The 21673-nt window shown below is 39.7% G+C and overlaps 1 protein-coding gene and 1 long non-coding RNA gene across 4 annotated transcripts in view; both read left to right on the top strand.

The window, feature by feature from the left end:
* ANKIB1 (ankyrin repeat and IBR domain containing 1) overlaps positions 1–12543 on the top strand; it is a 157921-nt gene extending 145378 nt beyond the window's left edge. For 2 of the 3 annotated variants that reach the window (XM_027540193.1, XM_027540195.1), the window contains 6 exons: positions 225–370; positions 1362–1540; positions 2343–2394; positions 7829–7943; positions 8874–9007; positions 9365–12543. In XM_027540193.1, coding sequence (XP_027395994.1) covers positions 225–370; positions 1362–1540; positions 2343–2394; positions 7829–7943; positions 8874–9007; positions 9365–10105 — 1367 coding nt within the window. In that variant the 3' untranslated portion in view covers positions 10106–12543. The remainder of the gene's footprint in view (positions 1–224; positions 371–1361; positions 1541–2342; positions 2395–7828; positions 7944–8873; positions 9008–9364) is intronic. The other variant, XM_027540194.1, reaches the window with a different exon arrangement.
* Positions 12544–17182: 4639 nt separating this feature from the next.
* LOC113891743 lies at positions 17183–20965 on the top strand. The gene is made up of 2 exons (XR_003510872.1): positions 17183–20054; positions 20751–20965. It is a non-coding gene; the product is annotated as an uncharacterized LOC113891743 (long non-coding RNA).
* Positions 20966–21673: the final 708 nt, after the last annotated feature.

The following is a 21673-nucleotide window of genomic DNA, read 5'->3' as shown; positions in this document are numbered from 1 at the left end:
TTAGGACTGCATTCCTGGGATACTGCAGGGGTGTGTTCCATTTATAAATGTATGCAGGTCACATAAATGCAAAATGTATGAGTTTTACATAGGTTTTTAGTCTGATTCAAGTAAATATTATGATATAGCTTCTTCAGTTTCTTCTTGGAGAAAACTTAGTTGTTTAATTTTATAACAGCATATTTACAAAGAAATTTTTTTACCATGCCTGGTTTACTTTATAGCTGAAGGAGCCTGTCCAGATACCACTTTCATTGAAGATGCAGTTCATGTGCTCTTAAAAACTCGACGCATTCTTAAGTGTTCTTATCCATATGGATTTTTCTTAGAACTTAAAAGCACAAAGAAAGAAATTTTTGAACTCATGCAAGTAAGATATCTTTTTTTATTAAACTTAAATGCAGTTATGATGAAAAACAGGTTTTCTCCTTTCTCAACCGCTTTACAACTAAGTTTCATTTTACTAGAGTGTAATTAACAATTTTGTTTCCATTTTTAGAATGTTTTTTAAATAAAACAAAAGTTACAGTAATAAACTGAAATTTTCTTTATGTTTGAATTTGTCACTATGTAGATTTGAGTGAGCTCTGAGCTAGGCAAGCATTTCCCACTGCAGTTATTTATTTTAAACTGGTTGAGGTTGAAATCTGGCCTGATAGAATTTTATCTTCAAAAGTGAAACTAACAGCATCACTTACTAGACAAGAACATTGGTATTTGCCAGTTCATTTTAACAGTGCAACTGAAAGAAAAACTTAGCGTACTTTTAAAAAATAAAACATTTAATTAAGCCAACTGACATGAGTATAGCCAACCAAGTATATTATACATTCCTCTTTTTTTGGAGTAACCAAACTTTCTCCTCTTGCTACGGATGTTTTTATCATCCGTTTAAACTCCCCTCTACTAATTTATGTCTTGTATTTCTTTCGATGCTTGATATTCGTATTCTCCATGAGGTCTTCCAGACGTAACCCCAGATCCCAAAGGTTTTGCCTTGCCTCACCTTCCTTCAGTATTTACATAAAGTCTATGCCATGTGGCCTTCACTTGCATGTACAATGCTTTGAATTTTATTAGTTCTTTTTCACACAGGCAAGTTTATAAACTTTTTTTATATAGCTGCGGTACTCACTACTGCTTTGTAATCCATACCAACTACATTGCTATAAATGCCTGTTGAATGAATGGTGTTTTCCTAAAATTTACAAAGTAGAAACTTGTTAAATTGGAAGTTATTATGATAATTGGATTACTTTCTGATTTCAAAAGAGAGTTAGATTTAACCAGATAGATACTGAATTTGCTATTGACTTACCCATTTATCCTATAATTTTTTTGTTTGTTTTTTCTTAACATAGACAGACCTAGAAATGGTCACTGAAGACCTTGCCCAAAAAGTCAATAGGCCTTACCTTCGCACACCCCGCCACAAGATCATCAAGGCGGCATGCCTTGTACAGCAGAAAAGGCAAGAGTTCCTGGCGTCTGTGGCTCGGGGAGTTGCTCCTGCAGACTCACCAGAAGCTCCACGACGCAGGTAAAAAAGATACACACTGTGAACCTCACCCTAGCACCAGCCACAGAGGCAGCAAGTGTATTTTTTGTCCAACTGGGATTCATATTCCTGAAAGTTACTTATACCTGAAATATTGATAGCTTATAAAAGTATGTTAACTTCTTTTTGGTGATTTTTTTTTTTTCCCCCAGTACTATTTCTGTTTTTCTTGTTATTTTTTGTTGGTCATTGTGCACTTTCTCAGACTAAATTAAGGTAGGTAAATTTCACACTTCAATGAACTCATAATTCAAGCATTCTAATGTGTCATTTTGATAGTCATACACATGATGTAGAATTTGGAAGGCTTGCCAACTTATTATCGTCATACTTATATTTTCTGGTAAAAAGTTGTGAGGAAATTAGAAATCTGATGTTAGTAAAGTTTTGTAATTGATCCACATACTCATCCATTAAAGAACAGTTGAGTTTGGTTGTTTTATTTCAGATACTTATACTGACATAAATTGAAGCATATTTTCTTATTTGTACTAATTATAAGGATTAGAAATTTCTTGGACCCTTATTTTTATATAAACACTTAAAAATAGAAGCAATCATAAAAAATACTCTAGCATGGTGATTTTTAATTTTCCACCATTTTACATAAACATAAAACAACATAGAATTTGAAAGAATTATTTTAATTATATTCAGTAGTTGGTCTTTGGTTAAGCAAGTTCCAAGCAAAGGAGTTAGAAGTAGTGTTCAAAGGACAAGGGTCTGATTATTTGAACTTTGTTGTACTGATAAGAATCAAATGGTGTGTCTGATTTCTTTGTAGCTTTGCTGGTGGAACATGGGATTGGGAATATTTAGGATTTGCATCACCTGAGGTAATTGTTTTGTGGGGGTTGGGTTGGGTTGGGTTGGGTTGGGTCAGTTATAATTTTCCTTAGTGCAATCCTGCTAATATTTGCACCCTCATTTGTTTATTCTTGCCTGGAAAATCCCATGGACGGAGGAACCTGGTAGGCTAAAGTCCATGGGGTCGCAAAGAGTCAGACACAACTGAGCAGCTTCACTTTCCCTTTCACTTTTTCTATTCTCTAAATATCCCTTTGAGGCTGTAAACAGTGTTTTTTCTTTCCTTTATTGTAACAGTGCCTCAGCAGAGCCTACATTTACCTTCTTATGATATTTAATTATCATCACACTATTAAATGCATACCCCCTCTTATAATTTTTAATTACTGAATTTTAATTATGGGAGACCAACTTAGGGTATATTTTTGGAAAATATCTTTAACAGAAATAGGAATTTTATGTATTAGTTCAGTCTGAATTTATAAAAAGCATAAATACAAAATCTGTTTTTTTAAGTTACTGAAACAACCTGTTAGAATTGATTTATAGTCAGTTAGGTGAAAGCTTAACATTAATGTTTTATGCAGAAAGAATGCTTTGATCATATGCTCTTTGCTTCTCTTTAAGATGTTCACAATCTTCTTGTTTTCATTGTTGTTTATATCCCACTTTAAAATAAGAAGGTCCATAATACTGCAAATAGCAACAAAAACAAGATAAAGTGAAAATCTTAAACACATTGCTATTTTCTGAGATTTAAATTGCCACTGTCACTGTTGAGTCGATTTTAAATGGTTTTAGCAGTTCTCTCTACTTTGTTCTTCACACAACAGTACACCATTCGACACTTTGATATAACCTTTTAACTTAATTCTTGTAAACTATGAAACCTTTATCATTTATAGCCCATATAATATCTGCAACTGAAAGACAATGGAATTGATTATTACTCATAAATGACTGTGGTTTATTTAAATCAGATACTTTCTCTTTTCAGCTGCTGAGAATACTTGCAATCACCTTGTGGCCTTTTGATATTGGTAGATATATCCAAAACAGCATTGACTTGAGGAAAAATTTGTGCTTAGAGCTCTGATATGAAAATTTTAAAGTCACTTAAATTTTTAAAGAATTTTTGATATATTAATGAATTTTCTATTGTAGAACAAATTATGAACCTTTTCTTTACTTGAACCTATACTTTATTATTTCTGTGTTATAATTTCAGCTTTGGGGATAGTTTGGAAAATTTCCACCTTAAAGGAGGAATAAATAAGCTTCAGTTATCAAAAACAGAGTACAAAGATTTCAGTATCAAGGTAGAAACACAATAGAGCAAAAATATATTCACAATCAGGTATGCATCATCTTGAGACGTCTGACTATGGCAGTAACTTAAAGAATTTCAAAATATTTGTCCTTGAATATTGAGAGACTACTAATATGATTGACACAATTTCATTTTAGTAAAAATAGAGAAGCTTTTTATCTCACGTGTGAATATTTCTAAATAAAATTATTGAGCTCTTGTTCTCTAGGGATTGAAAAAACGTGAAATTATAAATAATATTTTATTCTTAAGAATAATTAAACTTTTTTATTCTTTAAGGTATTTGGCACATTGAGCACCAAGCTTTTGTATAAACATTGAAAATCCAAAGAATTACCATGCCACATGAAATTTTAAAATTTGTCATGTGTGTGATTATCAAGTATCTACCAAAATTATATCTTTGAAAATTAGTTCTTTGCCTTTATATAGATTATGAAAAAAATAATGTTACCAAACTTCAATAGACTTTTAGGTTGAATTTATATTTTTTGTTAAGGTTAATTACATCTTATTCTTTTTAAGCTAAATTGAATGAGTCATTGACAAGCATCAGTATTTGTTTTGTGACACTTTAAGGGCTGTGGGACTTCCCTGGTGGCTCAGTGTTAAAGAATCTGTCTGCCAGTGGAGGTGCTCCATGAGACATGGGTTCGATCCCTGGGTTGGGAAGATCCCCTGGAAAAGGAAATGGCAACTCACTCCAGTATTCTGGCCTGGAGAATTCCATGGACAGAGGAGCCTGGCAGGCAGCAGTCCATAGGATTGCACAGAGTCGGACACAAATGAGCAACTAAAACAACAACAAAGGCAGTGGAGCCCAGAGGAGACAGTGTGATCAAGATGTCTCAGGGACACCAGAATTCAAGGTCTAACCCTATAACTTAAGGTCGGCTTAGGCTGTACCTTCCTTCATTTCTCATCTTTCAAGTATGGATCCTGATATCTACCCCCATGGAAGTTCTGGAAAGATTAAAGCATCTGTTTTAGTCACTGACAGAACTGGTGTTCAGTAAACGGTGGCTGTTATTATTTACAATAATAAAAAACTCCTGGCAGCTTTTCCCCCTATAAATCCTAGAACTTCTCACTCTTCTCTGTAGCCATAACACTCTCAAACCTATTGGAGTATTCTGACTAAAGCCTTTCATATGCTTACTTGGAGATCTTAGGAATCCATGGAAGTTTTCAGACGAGTTTACTTTTATAAAAACAATTTTTTAAAAGTCTATCACATGGTGAGAGAATGCCATTTGATTTTTTTTTATCAGAATAATTATAACAAGTTTCTTTTACCGTTGTTTTTCAACTATTTAGTTTTCTTCAATGGAAATACATATATTCTATGAAATAGTTTATTTAATTCTGAGTAACTTTGTACCATCACCAAGTGTACAAAGTAAACAGATTCTTCCTAAAGATAAATCTCAAGTTCCGTTCAGTCGCTCAGTCATGTCCGACTCTTTGTGACCCCATGAACCGCAGCACGCCAGGCCTCCCTGTCCATCACCAACTCCCGGAGTTTACCCAGATTCATGTCCGTTGAGTCGGTGATGCCATCCAACCATCTCATCCTCTGTCATCCCCTTCTCCTCCTGCCCTCAGTCTTTCCCAACATCAGGGTCTTTTCAAACGAGTCAGCTCTTCACATCAGGTGACCAAAGTACTAGAGTTTCAGCTTCAACATCAGTCCTTCCAGAGAACACCCAGGACTGATCTCCTTTAGGATGGACTGGTTGGATCTCCTTGCAGTCCAGGGGACTCTTCAAGAGTCTTCTCCAACACCACAGTTCTAAAGCATCAATTCTTTGGCGCTCAGCTTTCTTTATAGTCCATCTCTCACATCCATACATGACCACTGGAAAAACCATAGCCTTGACTAGATAGACCTTTGTTGGCAAAGTAATGTCTGCTTCTTAATATGATGTCTAGGTTGGTCATAACTTTCCTTCCAAGGAGTAAGCATCTTTTAATTTCATGGCTGCAATCACCATCTGCAGTGATTTTGGAGCCCCAAAAAATAAAGTCAGCTACTGTTTCCCCATCTATTTCCCATGAAGTGATGGAACCGGATGCCATGATCTTAGTTTTCTGAATGTTGAGCTTTAAGCTAACTTTTTTGCTTTCCTCTTTCACTTTCATCAACAGGCTCTTTAGTTCTTCTTCACTTTCTGCCATAAAGGTGGTGTCATCTGCATATCTGAGGTTATTGATATTTCTCCAGGCAATCTTGATTCCACCTGTGCTTCTTCCAGCCCAGCGTTTCTCATGATGTACTCTGCATATAAGTTAAATAAGCGGGGTGACAATATGCAGCCTTGACATACTCCTTTTCCTATTTGGAACCAGTCTGTTGTTCCATGTCCAGTTCTAACTGTTGCTTCCTGACCTGCGTACAGGTTTCTCAAGAAGGCAGGTCAGGTGGTCTGGTATTCCCATCTCTTGAAGAATTTTACACAGTTTATTGTGATCCACACAATCAAAGGCTTTGGCATCAAAGGAAGAGGAACCAGGGATCAAATTGCCAACATCTGCTGGATCATCGAAAAAACAAGAGAGTTCCAGAAAAACATCTATTTCTGCTTTATTGACTATGCCAAAGCCTTTAACTGTGTGGATCACAAAGATAAGTCTCAAACTGGCATAATATTTTGTTGCCATCTTTGTCTGAGAAATGTGGTAGTACTTGGTGGTCCTGTGAACCATGACGACACAGTCATCCAGTTTTAGATCACCAGCCTCCAGGAAAAAAGGAAACAGTGCCTCAGCTCAGCAGTAAATTTTAAAGAACCTGGTTAATCTCTCTGGACACTTGTAGTATCTTATGTTCATTTATTTCCAACCTGATAGGTTGCCTTCCATTCTTTAATTAGAGTCCAGCTACTTACATAGATAAAGGAGAATTTCACCTGAGTCATATGATGTGAAAGTTTTACTGGGATTGTAAAACTTATTCTCATCTATTTCTGTTACTTTCACAATACAATCATATTGAATATTCTAGAGTAACTAGATAATCATAGTAACTAGATAATCACAAATCATAAACTAAAATCATATTTTAGTGTGTATCACTCAAAGATTCTACAATGATTCTCAAAATTAGCCTTTTTGTGCTGGTATCAGGGCTTCTCTGGTAGCTCAGTCAGTAAAGAGTCTGCTTGCAGTGCAAGAGACCCAGGTTCAATCCCTGGGTCAGGAAGATCCCCTGGAGAAGAAAATGGCAAACCACTCCAGTGTCCTTGCCTAGAAAATCCCATGGATAGAGGAGCCTGGTGGACTGCCGTCCATGAGAATACACAGAGTTGGGCACGACTGAGCGACTAACACACACATGCTGGTATCATGTACACTGGTCTGTCTGTCACTAAAATCTGGAAAACGACATGTGTACCCAGATGATAGCAGATAGTCCCAGGTTCTGCCTCCAGTGATAGCAAACCCACTTAAAACTGTTATCACAAATGTGAAATAGGCTCGGGGACATTTGCCCACTTCTGTGTCTTCCCATATGCTAAATTGAAAACACTTTGCCTTGCCTGGGCTACAGCCCAGGCATCACCCTACATATGAACTAACACAGGAAGGAAGCCAAGTAGTACCTTATTTTAAAGGTAACCTCATATTCTTTTTTGCAGTGAATATGGTTTGTAGTAGTCTCAAAGAATACCAGATCCATCAATCTTAACAAGTACTTAACTGTGTGTGCTTTTGTTTTTCCTTTTTTTTTTGTTTTCCTGTTGCATATATCACAGTCCTTTTTTAAAAACCAGACCTCCAGAGAGGGCCTAACTCATATCAGTAAAATCTTTCTGATATTAGTTATAACTTCAGATGACAAGGTCCAGGCATATGAAATGAGGCTCAGTTACGATCTAGCATTGGAGCTTGCAAGTATTCCGAATTTATTCAGACAGCTACAGTGGCTATGTAAAATTTTTCTTTTCCATTTTACCTTTTCTGTTTTCCTTGGCATGGCAAAACCTGAAGTTTCTTTTTCTAAAGCCAAGTGATTTTATAATCTGTGTATAAAATCACACATTTTTTTCCTGGAAAAAAAGTGTATGGTTGGTTTTATTTGCATTTTAAAATGTGCATGCTCTCCCGTGTTTTATAACCTGTGGTTTATGCAGGAATATGCTGAATTTCAGTATCGGAGGAGGCACAGACAACAGCGCCGGCGAGGAGACGTGCACAGTCTGCTGAGTAACCCTCCAGACCCCGACGAGCCAAGTGAAAGCACTTTAGGTGAGTCCTTGCATTGCGTTTGTTGTAATCTCTTAGTTCTCTTGCATGTCTTCGAAAAGTGGCGAATCTAAATGTTGTGAAAGAGTTTGTAATTTAGGTATACAGTCAGCATGCAGGTGCTTCTAATGTCACAGGATGCAGAAAACCAGGGCGATTAAAAACATGGACTGGGGAGTCAGACAGACCTGAGCTCATGCCTCCAGCTCTGCTGCATGTCACTGTGAAGCTTTAGTCCCCCAACCTCTCCAAGCTTTGGTCTCCTCCTTCTAAAGAAGCAACAGCAGTAGTGTCGCTTTGTGGGCTTGTTGTGAGCATTAAATGAGGCAGTGTCTGTAAAACCCTTAAATACGAATAGCACCCAGCGAGCACTTGATAGATTGTAGCTGTTGGTTACTCTTAGTGTGTTCCTGAAATATTTTTCTCCTAACCTCAGTTTTCCTATCAACATTTTTAAAATTCCTAGTAGTGAAGATAATTTATCATCCTTTAAATATTAAATTGTTAATTGAAAATCTTCCAACTACAGCAGTGTCAGCAGCTCATCTTTAATATATCAGGATCGACAGGGTTAAAGATTAGCTTTGGGGGCTATTGTAACTTGCAAATTCTTTAGTTTTAAGAACTCTGAAAACTAAAACACCTTTCTTGTTGCCTAAGGGGAAAAAAACAAACACTTGGTAGCACTTGCCTTTATGAATAGAACGATGTATAATCTAAAGTTGTAAAGCCTGATCATGGATTTGAAATAATTGTGTTAGATATATATTGTTGCTTGTGGTGAGACATTATGGATGAAAAATCTCTGAAAGATGAAGTGAACTTGTGGCCCCGGGTTTTCACCAGCGCTCAAAGAGAAGTCATTGATTTAGTTAAAAAGATGTACGAGGCCTGATGTGACTAAACTCTCTGGCACTGCTTGCTTTGACACAGATCTCCCAGAAGGTGGCGGTGGCCGCAGGCCAGGCACCTCCGTGGTAAGTTCTGCATCTATGAGTGCGCTGCACACCTCCTCCCTGCGTGACTACACACCCGCCAGTCGCTCCGAGAACCAGGACTCTCTTCAGGTAGCCTTTCTGGGCAACTTCGTCGCCCCTGCCTTTTGCTCTTTCTCCCTTGAGCCTGGCTTCCTATTTTTACTTCTGTTGCTCTCCTTTTTCTCCCTTCCCTTCTACAATCTTTGCTTCAGAGCTGTACTACAGGGAAAGATTTTTCTATTTCAGATTTACACTTAAGTAATTTATTTTCTCTTTAGCATGGGCAAGGAGAAAATTAAAATAAGATTCTAGTAGGTCAAAAAGTTCTTCTGTATAAATAGAGGTACTATTAATCATCTGTTTGGTAAAAGAACAGTGGCAGACCTCACTGGGTTCAATCATTTTTCCTTTTAAATTTTGAAGTAATTTTACTTTCTTTTGCCTCAGGCTCTGAGTTCCTTGGATGAAGACGATCCCAATATACTTCTTGCAATACAATTATCTCTGCAAGAATCTGGGCTGGCCATCGATGAAGAAAGTACAGACTTTCTCAGTAATGAAGCATCCTTAGGGGCAATAGGCACCTCTTTACCTTCCAGACTGGACTCCGTCCCCAGGAACACAGATAGCCCTCGAGCTGCATTGAGCAGCTCTGAGCTATTGGAACTTGGTGACAGCCTCATGAGACTAGGAGCAGAAAGAGACCCATTTTCAACTGACACCCTGAGTTCCCACCCTCCCAGTGAGGCGAGAAGTGAATTCTTCCCCTCATCCAGTGACCCTGACTCAGCCAGCCAGGACGCCAACATCAATGACAATCTTCTTGGCAATATCATGGCTTGGTTTCATGACATGAACCCTCAAAGTATTGCTCTGATTCCTCCAGCAGCTACAGAAGTCAGTGCAGATTCTCAGCTCCCCTGTGTCAAAGACGAGTCAGAAGGTGTGAGGGATGTGGAACTGATGCCTCCAGAAGATTCAGTGTTTGGAGATGCTGCGATCAGTGAAGGTAGAGGAACCCAAAGAGGAGAAGAAAATGCTTTGGAGGGAAATATTCTGGCTGGGGAAGCAGCATCTCAAGCTGGCGACAGTGGTAATGAGGCCGCCAGCAAGGGGGATGGTTCCGATGTTTCAAGTCAGACACCTCAGACCTCAAGTGACTGGCCTGAACAAGTACACTTAGTATGAACTGCACATCTCGGGGCTCTAGTGACTTGCAGGTACAGATGGTATGCTAGTGGAGTATGCTTTACAGAGACTTGATCCACTTAATTCCAACTAATTATAAACCACTGACATTAGGATTAAATGTGAAGGAGTTCCCTTGAATGGTATAGCTTCATTTCTGATTTTAACCTGACAGGGAATTTCTTCTATATTTAATTGGATAGCTTTTCCCCTTTACGCTGACAAACAGAAGAGCTGGAGAGATTAACACAAATGGAATAAATAGCTTAGATTCCACATTCGAAGAAAATGCAGTCCTCTGTTTAGATCAGCAGTACTTAAATTGAACATTAAATGAAAGGCTTACTTTCTAATCCTTGGGTGGTTTTTCCTTTAAAAAAAAAAAACTGAAAGTTTTCTTCATTTCAGAAGTTATTTTGGACAGACCTAATATTTCATTCCTCCATCTCTCTGTGCTCTTCTGTAACTTTCCTTCTTCCTTTTTGTCTGAGCGGTGTGAATTGAGGTAGCCAAGGCTTCTCTTTAGCGCTGCGTCTACCACAGTGTAATTGATTTTAATTTCACATGAATCGGAGATCTCTTTTCATGTCTATTTACAGTCTACTCGTGCCAAACTCTGACTCGTGCGCTGACAAGGCGTGCAGGTGTGCCGTGTCCCGGAGGGCTTCCAAGCAGTCTCAGCCTTCCTGGAAGTAACAGGTGCCACTTGGTAGCAGTGATGTTGCAGAATTTAGTGGGCTTTTGTTGCCATGGAGACTGCATTTAAATAAATGTAGCCTGTAGCTTAAGTTAACTAAATCTAATGCTGCTGTTCAAAACAGTTTATTTTAATATTAAAATACAGTTGATTAGCAACAGCGGTGCTGTATTTTAAGAGACACTTTATTGGAAGTGCAATCATAGTTCTTTGTTTTCACAATTTTACAGTGCATTCTAATTACTAATGGGTGCAATTACTTTTAATGGTAAGTGTTTTATAAAATAGAAAAAAAAAAGTGGAGTTTTCATGAGTTATAGTAAATCCCACAATAATTAAAAAAAAAAAAAAAAAAACTCAGTAAAGCATCCTGCGCAACATGTTACCGTGCCTTTGCCTCACCTCAATGGGTAGTTGCCAGTCAAGTAAGTAATTCCAACTTCAATGTCTCTTCTGAAGTAACTATGCTGTATGAATTGCAAAGACCTCCATAAAACCACCCATGGCCTTGCCTTTACAGTAAATATAACAACTAAATGTTCAATCGGTTTGTTTGACTAAATCGCAAATGCTGACGTGTTTGTTCTATTGCACAATACTCATTTGCTGTGTGATTACTGTTTAGTGTTGGAAAAAATCAACTTCCTAGTTACCAGTGTCTTAACTGTGAAGAAAATGCTGGTCTTAGTTGTAATTAAGATACAGTGGTACAGTGTGTAATTAAAACTAGAATAAACTGTTGGAATCGCTGTTTTACTTACATATTACGAAAACTAGCATAACATAAGCAAAATAGATATGCAACACTCTATTTAATGTTTTGCCAGATTCTTATCAGAAATCTACAGATACCAAAATTCCAGTACCAAGTTTGTACAGGCAAGTCCTGGGATGGGTGAAAGGTTATGTTAGTATTAATATCCACATGAGCTGAAATTAACAATTTTTGATTACTTTTTGTCCCAAACCCTGCTTTTGAAATTTCCTTGTACTTCGAATCGTATGGCTCAGACATTATATTAGAGTATTTAATATTCCCCTCTTCCCTTAGGATAAACTGTGTGGGAATTGCTACTGTGCCATGGATATCGGAAGTCCACATTGGTTTTTATTTCCCCAGCTATCAGAAACATTGATTGATATCAATCCCTATTAAAATTAGTTGGGGAAAATATTACCTTTATCTACAGTGTATTACTGTATATGAAACTGAAATAGTCCATTAAAGGATTTTTTTACAAATTTAATTTAGATTGAAAATATCAACACCAATCAGTTTTTAGATCAAGTTGTAATTTTTCAGTAGGAGGAGTCTGTGTCACACTGAGGCGGCTGCAGAGCCGCGGTGCCGGGAGAAGGAGCGCCGTGCTGGCAGTGTCGTCGAGGCTTCTGGTTTCACACTCTTGTGCAGCTCCCTGTGTTTCTGTGGTCTCTCCTGAGCATGAAAAGGATCAGTATCCAATTTGTATTTCCTTGGTACATATTTTAAAAACACAGTCACTGACTTTACGATTCAGAAATAAAGTTTGGCAAAGCCTATTTTGTAAACAAGTTAATTTTATAATGTAAGAAAAAATTACTCTAACCTTGACTTGTTATTTGCACTTTCATAGTCTATACTTGATACATTCCCACTTTATATACAATAGGATTCTACAAACGTGTAGATGTTTGGCCAAATGAATGCTGTTAATAATATGTAAAATTCTTTGATTAAACATTTATTACTTAAACTACTTCACTTTTGTCTCATTATAGACTTTGTTTAACCAAGTCAGGAAGCTAATCTTCTTCACATTAAATTCCCTCTAATACGATGGGGTTAATTTGGTTCTTATATGTAATAGATTAGTTCCTAATATTTTCTATACTAGCCTGCTTACTGAGCATGTTATACCCCAGAGATAAGCCTAAAACATTGCATGATAATGTGTTAAAACGTTGTGACTTCAGCACTCATTATTTTTAATCACTGTAACTTTCAGAAGAAAACTTACGGTTTTTCCTTGAAGTCTCTAATAGAAACATAGAAAAAGAATTTTAAGATAGTTTGTGAAATTGCTTAGGATAGGAAAATTTTTTTATGCCATATGAATAGAAATGCCTGCTTCTCAATCATTTAATTGTTCTTTCCCGTTTAAGTAATTACAGCAGCCCCCAGCATCTGAACTTCAGTGCTCAGGCACAAGTCCCAGATCCCCAGCTGACGCTTCACAACATGTGCCCATGGTAACCTCTGAGAGTCGTCGTTTTATTTGCGCCTGTCAGTTTGTGGATCTCAAGCTTTAACTCCAGTGTCAGTATGCAGAATTACTCTTTAAATGTTGTTTATTACAGCCACTGATCTCATTTCTGTTCCCTTTTTAGTCGTTGGATCATGTTGCTGACCTTAATGAAATTAAAATCTGGTGGCTCAGTGGTAAAGAAGCCCCACGCCAATGCATGAGACACGGATTAGATCCCTGGGTCGGGAAGATGCCCTGGAGGAGGAAATGGCAACCCACTCCAGTATTCTTGCCTGGAGAATCTTATGGACAGAGGAGCCTCGTGGGCTACAATCAACCCATAGAGTCAAAGAGTCGGACTCAACTGAAGTGACATAGCACGTACTGTGGCTTACCTGTTAATGAAATTGCAGTCTCAGACTTACTGAAATTTGATCATAATTTTAAAAGTTACAGTTAGTAAATTACTAAAGAGTAAAATTTTAGAATCTAAATATCACATGATAATACCAATTTGGGTTTTTTCCTTTTTCAGGCTGAAATTAAACTCCATAGGAGAAAAGTATTCATGTGCTTGGCTCTGGGGCTGAGTAGTAGTTGTATCTCAGCCCTGGGTTGTGGTTGTAATTACAAGGTCATCACCTAGCAACAGTATGTTACTGTCTTATCAGTCATTATCCCCTTCTCTCCAGTAGATTTCTTTCTGGAAAGATGTGAGTAGGCAATGGCATCCCACTCCAGTACTCTTGCCTGGAAAATCCCACGGAAGGAGGAGCCTGGTGGGCTGCAGCCCATGGGGTCGATAAGAGTCGGACACGACCGAGCGACTTCACTTTGACTTTTCACTTTCATGCATCGGAGAAGGAAATGGCAACCCACTCCCGTGTTCTTGCCTGGAGAATCCCAGGGACGGGGGAGCCTGGTGGGCTGCCGTCTATGGGGTCGCACAGAGTCAGACACAACTGAAGCGACTTAGCAGAAGCAGGTCTTTCTAGATTATTATGTGATCATTCTTCTAAGAACTGGGTCTAGTCATGCTTAAAGAAAGATGGACCAGAAGAGTTTCCTAAATTTAGCTCTCTGTTGTACTTAGGAATGACAAGTGGCTGACACACTGCTGCTGCTGCTAAGTCGATTCAGTCATGTCCGACTCTGTGCAACCCCATAGGCGGCAGCCCACCAGGCTCCCCTGTCCCTGGGATTCTCCAGGCAAGAATACTGGAGTTGGTTGCCATTTCCTTCTCCAATGCATGCATGCATGCTAAGTCGCTTCAATTGTGTCCAACTCTGTGCGACCCCGTGGACAGCAGCCCACCAGACTCCTCTGTCCACTGAAATCTCCAGGCAAGAATACTGGAGTGGGTTGCCATTTCCTTCTCTAAACCAACTGAGTGGTGGCCAAACTTAAGAAGAAATTACTCTTATTCAGTCTTTAAAACTGTAACTTGAAAATATTCCTAATCAGGATATAGATATCATCTCTGAGCCAGCCTAGCCTTCACAAGGCATCAGTTTACAGACAAGCTGGGAGAAAGATTCATGAGGAGTAAACAATACAGAAAATGGTAGTTATGGGATGAGACAGTCCAGTTCTCCTGGGCCTCTGAAGTGCCTACACGTCTTGCTGAGTGTTCCAAGACTACGAGAACTGATGAGGGGTTTGCCTGAGCCACTTCTCAGCACTTATATCTCTCGTAAGCCTGGGGACAAGAAGCAGGTTTGCTGTAAAAGTGTTGGATTCCTTGCTCTCTCTTCCCTCAGCTGTGACACAGACCGCTGCGTGCTTGGCGTTCATCCAGGCCTGCGGTGTTGCCTGTGGGAACTGGGGACCTGGAAAACTGACATAAATATGCAGACACTCACTCTGCATGCTGCACACGCCTCTGATCAAGGATCCTGTGTCTTCCGTCAGCATCCACAAAACTGACAGGCTAACTTACTGGATAAAGTCAAACCTCAGATGGTTTCGGCAGCAAGGTTTGGAATGCTGACAGACACTTTTCTGGAAGGTGAACCATTGGGCCAGGTTTGGGAATATTAGATTCCCTGGAATCAGTCTGGTAGTCAGTGCTGTCAATCAAGATGGATTAAAGATGGGGGGAGGACAAGTGTCCCCACTGGCCTAGCTTTTACTGAACAGGAGTTGAGTTAATGTTTAGAGGCTGAATGGTAAAAATAGGGTTGAAACAAACTGTCCGAATATGCCTTGATTGTTGCCAACTCGGGCATGCAGACAAGAAGGAATGCTTTCATGACAAAGGGCCAGCAGTGCCTGTGAGGGACAGAAGGTGCCAAGGACTACAGGCTGAGCACAGAGGCGCACGTGAAGAAGAAAGAAGCCCCTGGACTGTAGTTTCCTCTGATACGGGCAGGCATCACCACTGCCATAGGAGAGAGTTTTGCTGGTCTTCAGGCACTGGCAGGGAGCAAGGGGTGGGGGTAGGGGGAAAAGACCAAAACAATTAAGTTTCCCACCCAGCAGCCTACCTCCCCCACCCCTGGCTTCCTTACCCTCTCAGCTAAGGGACAAGGTGATGTGGCATCCATTTACCACCTTTTGTTTATAGCTCCTGACTCACACAGTTTAGACTCTTCAGCTCGGAAAAGGGAATTTCTCCTTAGTGGAGAAGGGAGGCTTCCCTTGTAGTGGAGCTCTTTGGCTGATTGAAAGTCACGCTGCTCCCAGCTCTGAAGGTCTAATGGAATTGACATGTTATGTGCCCACAGGTCCCTGTCTCATAAGTGTCAGTGGGGCTGTTCTTACCTAGGAACTGCTACATGCGTCAGTCTGATTTCGGTGTTGACCATCTGGTGCTGTCCATGTGTAGAGTCTTCTCTTGTATTGTTGGAAGAGGGTGTTTGCTGTGACCAGCACATTCTCTTGGCAAAACTCTACTAGCCTTTGCCCTGCTTCAGTTCACAGAAGAACTGTGGAAAAAAGATCTCACGACCCAGATAATCATGATGGTGTGATCACTCACCTACAGCCAGACATCCTGGAATGCGAAGTCAAGTGGGCCTTAGAAGGCATCACTACGAACAAAGTTAGGGGAGGTGATGGAATTCCAGTTGAGCTATTTCAAATCCTAAAAGATGATGCTGTGAAAGTGCTGCACTCAATATGCCAGCAAATTTGGAAAACTCAGCAGTGGCCACAGGACTGGAAAAGGTCAGTTTTCATTCCAATCCTAAATAAAGGCAATGCCAAAGAATGCTCAAACTACCGCACAATTGCACTCATCTCACACGCTAGTAAAGTAATGCTCAAAATTCTTCAAGCCAGGCTTCAGCAATACATGAACTGTGAACTTCCTGATGTTCAAGCTGGTTTTAGAAAAGGCAGAGGAACCAGAGATCAAATTGCCAACATCTGCTGGATTATCGAAAAAGCAAGAGAGTTCCAGAAAAACATGTATTTCTGCTTTATTGACTATGCCAAAGCCTTTGCCTGTGTGGATCACAATAAACTGGAAAATTCTGAAAGAGATGGGAATACCAGACCACCTGACCTGCCTCTTGAGAAATCTGTATGCAGGTCAGGAAGCAACAGTTAGAACTGGACATGGAACAACAGGCTGGTTCCAAATAGGAAAAGGAATACATCAAGGCTGTATATTATCACCCCACTTATTTAACTTATATGCACAGTACATAATGAGAAACGCTGGGCTGGAAGAAACAAGCTGGAATCAAGATTGCCGGGAGAAATATCAATAGCCTCAGATATGCAGATGACACCACCCTTAATGGCAGAAAGTGAAGAAGAACTAAAAAGTCTCTTGTTGAAAGTGAAAGAGGAGAGTGAAAAAGTTGGCTTAAAGCTCATTCAAGCCTGTCTAGTCAAGGCTATGGTTTTTCCAGTGGTCATGTATGGATGTGAGAGTTGGACTGTGAAGAAAGCTGAGCACCAAAGAATTGGTGGTTTTGAACTATGGTGTTGGAGAAGACTCTTGAGAGCCCATGGACTGCAAGGAGATCCAACCAGTCTATCCTAAAGGAGATCAGTCCTGGGTGTTCATTGGAAGGACTGATGTTGAAGCTGAAACTCCAATATTCTGGCCACCTCATGTGAAGAGTTGACTCATTTGAAAAGACCCTGATGCTGGGAGGGATTGGGAGCAGGAGGAGAAGGGGGCGACGGGATGAAATAGCTGGATGGCATCACCGACTTGATGGACATGGGTTTGGGTCACAGAGTCGGACACAACTGAGCGACTGAACTGAACATGCATCAAGGTGAGAATGGGGCCTGCGTCCCTTCCGATTCTGCTTCTTTGTCCCCTCTCCTGTGGTCCAGATGAAACAATAAAGAAGTGCAACAAGAGAAAGTGAAATCACTCCTTTTGTTAAAGACTTGGTAGCAGCCCAAGTACTCAAGCCATTTCCCAGCATAACATTGCAGCCTGCCTGACACAGCCACCCAGTACTCCAGTTGGCTCCTAGGCTCTTCTTGAAACTGAATGCCTGACCCCTGCAGGCCTTGGGAGTCACTGATGTCACTGATGTGACATCTCCACTTTGGGGTGGGTTGCCTGGCAACCAACATGGACCCAACAGGCCTTGCAAGTCAAACAAATGGTAAGTTAGAGAGCATAGCCAGCCTGACTGCTGCAACAAGTATTTTGACTACGTGAAAAATCAGTAGCTATCTTTGGGGGTATATTTTGTGTATATCTTCATTTCCTAAAGAAAAACCACTGGCTTCCTCAGGGGTCTCAGTCCACAAAATGCCTGGGTTTGGTTCAGTTGATTATTAGCAACTTTAGGAAAGCCCAGCAATATTTTCCTATAGCTGTAAATAATTCTGAAATTGTGAAGTATTCTAAAAATATGGCAAGGCAAAGGAACTGAAACAGCTAAAACTATTTTGAAAAGGAAAAAGTGGGAAAAGTCACTCTACCCATTTGCAAAACTACGGTAATCAAAACTGATACTGATGGAAGGATAGACACACACATTGATAGAATGGAGAATCAAAAATAGCCTCCTTCCCATATCATCAACTGATTTTGACAAATGTTACAACAATGCTACAACAGAGGAGGGACAGTGCTGGTAAATAAGGCAGGCAAAAATGTGAGCCCCTGAGTCGTGCACTGTACAAAACTTGAACTAGATCATAGATAATATAAAACTTTTGAAAAAAAAACTTCAGAAAAAAATAACAGAATATCTTTACATTCTAGGTTAAGCGAAGGATCTTACACTTGGTACCAAAAGCATGATCCATAAAAGGAAAAATTTATAAATTGGACCTAATCAAAATGTAAAGCTTTGTTCTGCAAAAGACCTTATGAAGAAGATGAAAAAATCAAGCTATAGACTGGGAGAAAATGTTTGCGAACCACATATCTAGAATATATGAAGAACTCTCTAAACAGTAAAAAGATAGACAATCCAATATAAAATGAAAAAAAGACATTTCACCAAAGAAGACGTATGGCTAACAAATAAGCACCTGAAAAAAATACTAACATCGCTACTGAGTAGGAAATGCATGTTTAAACCATAGTGAGACACGCTACTGGAGAAGGAAATGGCAACCCACTCCAGTATTCTTGCCTGGAGAACTCCATGGACAGAGGAGCCTGGCGAGCTATAGTCTATGGGGTCGCAGAGTCAGACACAACTGAGGGATTAACACAAGGCACGCTACACACGTATCAGGATGGCTCAAATGATTAATAGTATCAACACCAAATGCTGCCAAGGATGCAGCTGGATCACTCATACACTGCCTGTGGGAATGGAAGACAGTACAGCCTCCCTGGGAAATAGCTGAATAGTTTTGCTAAAAACCAACTACACTAACCATATGACCAAGCATCAACTGTTGGATGTTGATGACAGAGAAGTGAAAATTTAGGTCCACAAAACCTGTACACAATTGTTCATAGCAGACTGAAGTCCACCAGAATGTCCTGTAGTAATGGCATGCTTTACTGCAGTAAATGGAATATTTAAAGGATGAACTAGTGACAGCTTGTAACAAGTGGAATGGATCTCAGGGGAGTTAAAATCGTCTCAAAATGTCACACACTGTATGGCTTCATCCATTTAACATTTTTAAATGACAGGTGGTTACCATGAGTCAGGGATGTGGAGGGGAAGGGAGGTGCATGTGTGAGTCTAAAGGGATAGAAAGAGGACCTCTGGTGATGGTGCAGTCTGCATCTTGGTTACCATAGGGGCTACACGAGTGTACATGTGATAAAGTGACAGCTATACATAGATTTCACACACACTGTCAGTTCACTGGTTTTGATATTGTACATTATGTAAGAGAGAACCACTAGGGGGCAAGAGTACGCTCTGAAGTACCTTTGCAACTTCCTGTAAATCTATAATTATTAAAAAAAATATATAATTATTTCAAAATAAAATTTTAAAAATCTAAAAGGTGACAGGCTACCCTTGGCATGTGTTGTCCATTTGCTGACCCCTGCTTTAGTGCAACAATCAGATAAACGTTACCTTAGTGCATTATGAGTTAGCAGAGTCCTACAACTTGCACACCATTGACGATTTTACATTTTCAGCAGTTGATTTGTTTCAAGGACTTTGATTAAGCAAAAGATATCAAAACTGCCAACATTTGTGTCAAATGCATGGCATGGCATTTGGGCCATTGATATTCTTAAAGTGACATACCAATGTTAGAAATGCCATGGCTAACAGCATACTAGCCTTTAACATGAGTAGTTTCACCAGGGTCCATTTGTGTATGATAGATTTGCTCAGCAAACCATGCCTAAAGCTAAATGAGGGAATAGCCATTTGGGATAACACAAAGAACAAAAGTTAAAAGTAAATTATAGGCCCAGCATTTGTGGGCATTATGAAAGTATAACCTAAATTTTTCTATGGATTCTTTTTCTTTAAGCTTCCATTGCCACATTCTGGACACCTTGGGTTGATTTACAGATGTGCTACCCATCATGGGCAAATCATGGACTGTCTTCTCAAAAGATGAATTTCTATCATTGAGAGCAAAGTAATTACTCATTTCATAGGCTGACCCTAAAAGGTATGTCTTGCTCAGAGTCCTTATTAAATGCAGAAGTCAAAAGTTTGTCATAGGAGTGTTAGAATCTCTTTTAATTGAGTCACCACTGAGTCACCACCAGGGGCTTCCCTGGTGGCTCAGATGGTGAAGAATCCGCCTGCAATGCAGGAGACCTGGGTTTGATCCCTGGGTTGGGAAGATCCCCTGCAGGAGGGCATGGCAACCCACTCCAGTATTCTTGCCTGGAAAATCCCCATGGACACAGGAGCCTGGCAGGCTACAGTCCATGAGGTCACAAAAAGTCAGACACAACTAAATGACTGTCTATCTAAATACAATATAATAATAGACTTCCATGTGATGGCACGTACAGTAGACTCAGAATGGACTCTTGGGAGCATTGCTGAGGCAACAAATGTCTAATGTGTGGGGACAGCAGAAATGTCAATGGAGAAATAAATTGACCAGGTGTCCCTATAATGTGCAGGAAGGTTGTTTTGATGCCAGAAGAATATGCACACCTCAAGCTTCCCAGGGGAATTTGCTTTCTCGTGTGGAAGTAGTTCCCCGTGACTTTGGCAGGTATATGTGTGCATGGTGATATTTGTTGAGACAACCCCACCCAGGAGCTTTACAGGGCCCTAGATTTCTTTTTTTTTTTTTTTTTTTTCTGGGTGGCTGTAAAGTCCCTTTCTCTGCTACTTGCTCACATTTCAGAGGTTACATCAATCTTCAGGACTTTGCTGGTAATAAGAGAGCACAAACACTGTAAAGAAATTCTACCGCAGGAGTGGAGATATGGCTAATTTGGAACAGGTCATCAAATTCAGGTGGGTGTATGTGACTATAGTGCTTGTTACTTAAGTCCATATGTCTTATCTGAGATCTGTATGTTCAGTTAAATCTAGAAATAAAGCTCCATGATAAATCTAGAGAGACTAGAAGATGTCATCTGATTTCCGCATCCTATCCCCCGCACAATCCATCCATGCTAGCAATGGCCCCTGCTTATCTTCCTGCCAGACCTCAAAGGTTGGCCTGGGAGCAGATATTTGTTTGAGATAGAAACAGATCTCTCTAGATGTCCATCAGCAGATGAATGGATAAGAAAGCTATGGTACATATACACAATGGAGTATTACTCAGCCATTAAAAAGAAAACATTTGAATCAGTTCTAATGAGGTGGATGAAACTGGAGCCTATTATACAGAGTGAAGTAAGCCAGAAGGAAAAACACCAATACAGTATAATAACGCATATATATGGAATTTAGAAAGATAGTAACAATAACCCTGTGTACGAGACAGCAAAAGAGACACTGATGTATAGAACAGTCTTATGGACTCTGTGGGAGAGGGAGAGGGTGGGAAGATTTGGGAGAATGGCATTGAAACATGTAAAATATCATGTATGAAATGAGATGCCAGTCCAGGTTCGATGCACAATACTGGATGCTTGGGGCTAGTGCACTGGGACGACCCAGAGGGATGGTATGGGGAGGGAGGAGGGAGGAGGGTTCAGGATGGGGAACACATGTATACCTGTGGTGGATTCATTTTGATATTTGGCAAAACTAATGCAATTATGTAAAGTTTAAAAATAAAATAAAATTTAAAAAAAAGAAACATCTCTCAAGATA

Source organism: Bos indicus x Bos taurus, chromosome 4, assembly GCF_003369695.1.
Source record: "Bos indicus x Bos taurus breed Angus x Brahman F1 hybrid chromosome 4, Bos_hybrid_MaternalHap_v2.0, whole genome shotgun sequence".
NCBI lineage: Eukaryota > Metazoa > Chordata > Mammalia > Artiodactyla > Bovidae > Bos > Bos indicus x Bos taurus.
This window is presented reverse-complemented; position numbering and strand designations above follow the sequence as displayed.